Genomic DNA, 2,962 nt, shown 5'->3' on the forward strand with positions numbered 1-2,962 from the left:
GAACATTTTAATACAAAATTAATAGAAAGATTAATGATGCAACTTAAGCTACTTAGAAGAGACAAGTTTGAAAGACATGACAACTTTCAGAATTATAGCAATGAAATAACACATTCAATCTTATATAAAAAAATAATAATAATAATAATAACAAAAACAGACTGATGTTCCATCAAACTTAACAAACAGGATCTAAATATCAATAAAACAACAAAAGCTTCTAAAACAAATCTACACCAAGTTACATCACATCAAAAAGCAATATTTCTAAAAGCATAACAAATCGTAAATAAAGACAAGCAGAGAGTGACGTAGTTTATATTGGGATAGTTCACCTCAAATCCTCAGAGGCTTCAGTAAGGCTTTTGGTTAAAGTTTCAACCTCTTTAAGCAGACCACTATCCCGAACCTCAGCTAGCAAAGGTTGAATATCTTCAGCCATGGCTTGGATCTGAGACATCACTACATCAAAGCCAAATATATGTACATGAGAACGTGCACACAAAGTAAATTGGAAACTCCCGAAAGGAGGAGTCCTCTTTTACCAACTTTCTTTCATTGCTTTTACATTAAAAACTAAAATTTTCACCTAAGTTTTTGCTGCTTCTCTAGAAAATAAATATTAATGGGCACTTCTATTATTAATATCTCTTTCTGTCTCTCCCCTCCACCTCACTCCTCTATCTAAAGATATCAACGACAGTTGCTGCACACTTGAAATTCAATAAGTTCATGTATTCATCATAATTTTGTTTTCCATCATAATTCAATAAGTTCATGTATTCATCATAATTTAGCCTTACTTGACCTTTATGCAAACTCTCAGAATATAAATAGAAATCAATCCAAATTCTTGCTTCATAACCTTGAATGAGAATTATAATAGAGTTACAACAAACATTTTCATTAGTGTGTCGAAAAAGGCCAGCTGATTTCAATAGATGCCTATAATTGAATTACTAGTTTTCCCTTTTGGGGGATTCCTCGGCAAATGCAAAAAGTGCCTTAAAAAATTCTGAAACATCTCGAATCTCGGAAACTCACATCAGTCAACAATATGGGCAGTTAACAAAAGATTCCACATAGTTTATTCTTTCACAAATAAGTCTTTCCATTTAACAAGAACCAGTTTGCTTATGCCGGTTTAGCTGACACAAACTAGTGGCTCTTTCAGCACGGGTAAAAAAACTTTATGGTTAATTTGAGAACAAAAACAAACATAACCACCTGCATATCCCGACCAAGAAAAGAAAAAAGAAACAGATAAAGAATTAAAGAAACAGCGTCAGAAGGGCACATTACACACCTTTGCGAGCAGAGGCTTTGCCTCTCCGATAACAGAAGCGACTTGTTGAGCCAGTGAATAAGTGTTGGCAATACCAATTGCCTCTACATCACGCCCGAGGCGAGTGAATATCCCTACCAATGCATCCAAGCTCACTCCTTGTTTTCCCTTCACCTTTTGCCTATCACACACAATTAGACCTTCTTTGACACATTCCGGGTCAAGAGGCCCCACTGAAGCATGTGGAATCGGGTCTCGCGGAGTAATGTCGATTATCGTTTCCATAAGAAGACCTGACTGGTTCACCTCAATCAGTGAATTTCTAGGTATGACTATTTTATCATCTTCAACCTGAAAAGAAAAGTTATACATCTTAACATAGCCAAAATCAAACAATGTCGATAATCGAACTTTCAATCGAATGAAAAGAACCTCAACAACTGCTTCAATGTTTTTCAAGGACGGGATTACGCGAACAACGTTGCCAACGGTCACGCCTCGAATCCTGACAGGCGTCCCATTCGCAATGCCACAAGCTTGAGAAAACTCAAACACAGCCAAGTACTTCCTGAATTTATGCCGCAATTGGAACCCCCTCAACCATGCCAAACTGAGAGCAAGAACAACCGCACCAGAAACTAGAAATAGCCCGACTCCGCCTTCCCAAATGCTCCTATGACCGAAACCAAAATCGCTCAACGGCCGCAATGTGCGCTTCCAAATAGTCCGCGGAACATCCAGGACCACCGCGAGTGGATTCCCCTTCTCCGAAGCGGGCCCACCAGCATCGCCGGAGGACGAAGCAGCGGTTATCGGAGCGATTTTTCTCCGTGATCTGAGCGGAAGAAGAGGCAAGGAATTCGATGAACTATGTGGGACGGAAGACAACGAGGAAGACAACACTGTTGGGGAAGTCGAAACCTGAGCCGTGGCGATGGATTTCCCGATCCCAAACATCTTTCTCGGCAAAACCCAAATCAGCAAAAGATGAAAAGATCAAAAGTTGCAGAACAATATTCAGATATCCCTATTATATCAAACTGGTTTTTACATCAAACATGGGCAGCAAAGTCTTCCGTCGATCCAACACATTATTATTAAACCCTGAATTACAATCCCCAAAAAAAAATTCGAAATTTCGAATGGTTTGGGAAAGAATCAAGTAGGGTTTACCTGGAGGGAATTGAGCTTTGAGGAATCGGAGAACTGAATCAAAGAGGGTCTCGGGCCTCTTTATGTGACATGTAATGAATTGAGAAAAGCAAAGCAACGAGGTTGTTTTTCGATTATACGATGATACGATGTAAATTTGGGAAGTGAGTTGAGGTGAACCTTGGACCGAAGGGCTAAATTAGTTGGGCCACATATTAAATGGGCTTTGCTTGTTGGGAAACTTACAGAGAAGAAAAGAGAAAATAAAACGGAAATAGTAGAAAATAGGCTATTATGAAACGCTTAAAAAAATATATAAGTAAATTTTTAATTATAAAAATTAATAGGTCATAATTTGTTAAATTATAGTTCATAACTAAATAAATTATAGATAAACTTGTCAAGTTATAATTCATAACTGGACAAGTTATGGACAAAAATGGACAATAACTTATCAAGTTATGGTTCATAATCATACAAGTTATGGATAAAAACAGTAATTTAGCCTATTTATTAATTTATGTA

At 37.5% G+C, this 2,962-nt stretch overlaps 1 protein-coding gene across 1 annotated transcript; it reads right to left on the reverse strand.

The window, feature by feature from the left end:
* Positions 1–331: 331 nt before the first annotated feature.
* On the reverse strand, positions 332–2,612 carry LOC21384089 (protein TRIGALACTOSYLDIACYLGLYCEROL 2, chloroplastic). The gene is made up of 3 exons (XM_010114932.2): positions 1,718–2,612; positions 1,307–1,636; positions 332–451 (listed from the first exon to the last, which is right to left on the reverse strand). The coding sequence occupies exons 1-3, from the start codon at positions 2,240–2,242 to the stop codon at positions 332–334; spliced, it is 975 nt and encodes a 324-aa protein (XP_010113234.1). The 5' UTR covers positions 2,243–2,612.
* Positions 2,613–2,962: the final 350 nt, after the last annotated feature.

Source organism: Morus notabilis, unplaced genomic scaffold (assembly GCF_000414095.1).
Source record: "Morus notabilis unplaced genomic scaffold, ASM41409v2 C11486379, whole genome shotgun sequence".
NCBI classification, from domain to species: Eukaryota; Viridiplantae; Streptophyta; class Magnoliopsida; order Rosales; family Moraceae; genus Morus; species Morus notabilis.

Excerpts from the sequence above, each read along its gene's own strand:
- LOC21384089 (XM_010114932.2), bottom strand. The coding sequence starts at position 2,242 with ATGTTTGGGATCGGGAAATCCATCGCCACGGCTCAGGTTTCGACTTCC. Across the intron at positions 1,637-1,717 it reads ACATTGAAGCAGTTGTTGAG|GTTGAAGATGATAAAATAGT; the intron begins GTTCTTTTCATT and ends TTTTCTTTTCAG. Across the intron at positions 452-1,306 it reads CAAAGCCTCTGCTCGCAAAG|ATCCAAGCCATGGCTGAAGA; the intron begins GTGTGTAATGTG and ends GTGATGTCTCAG.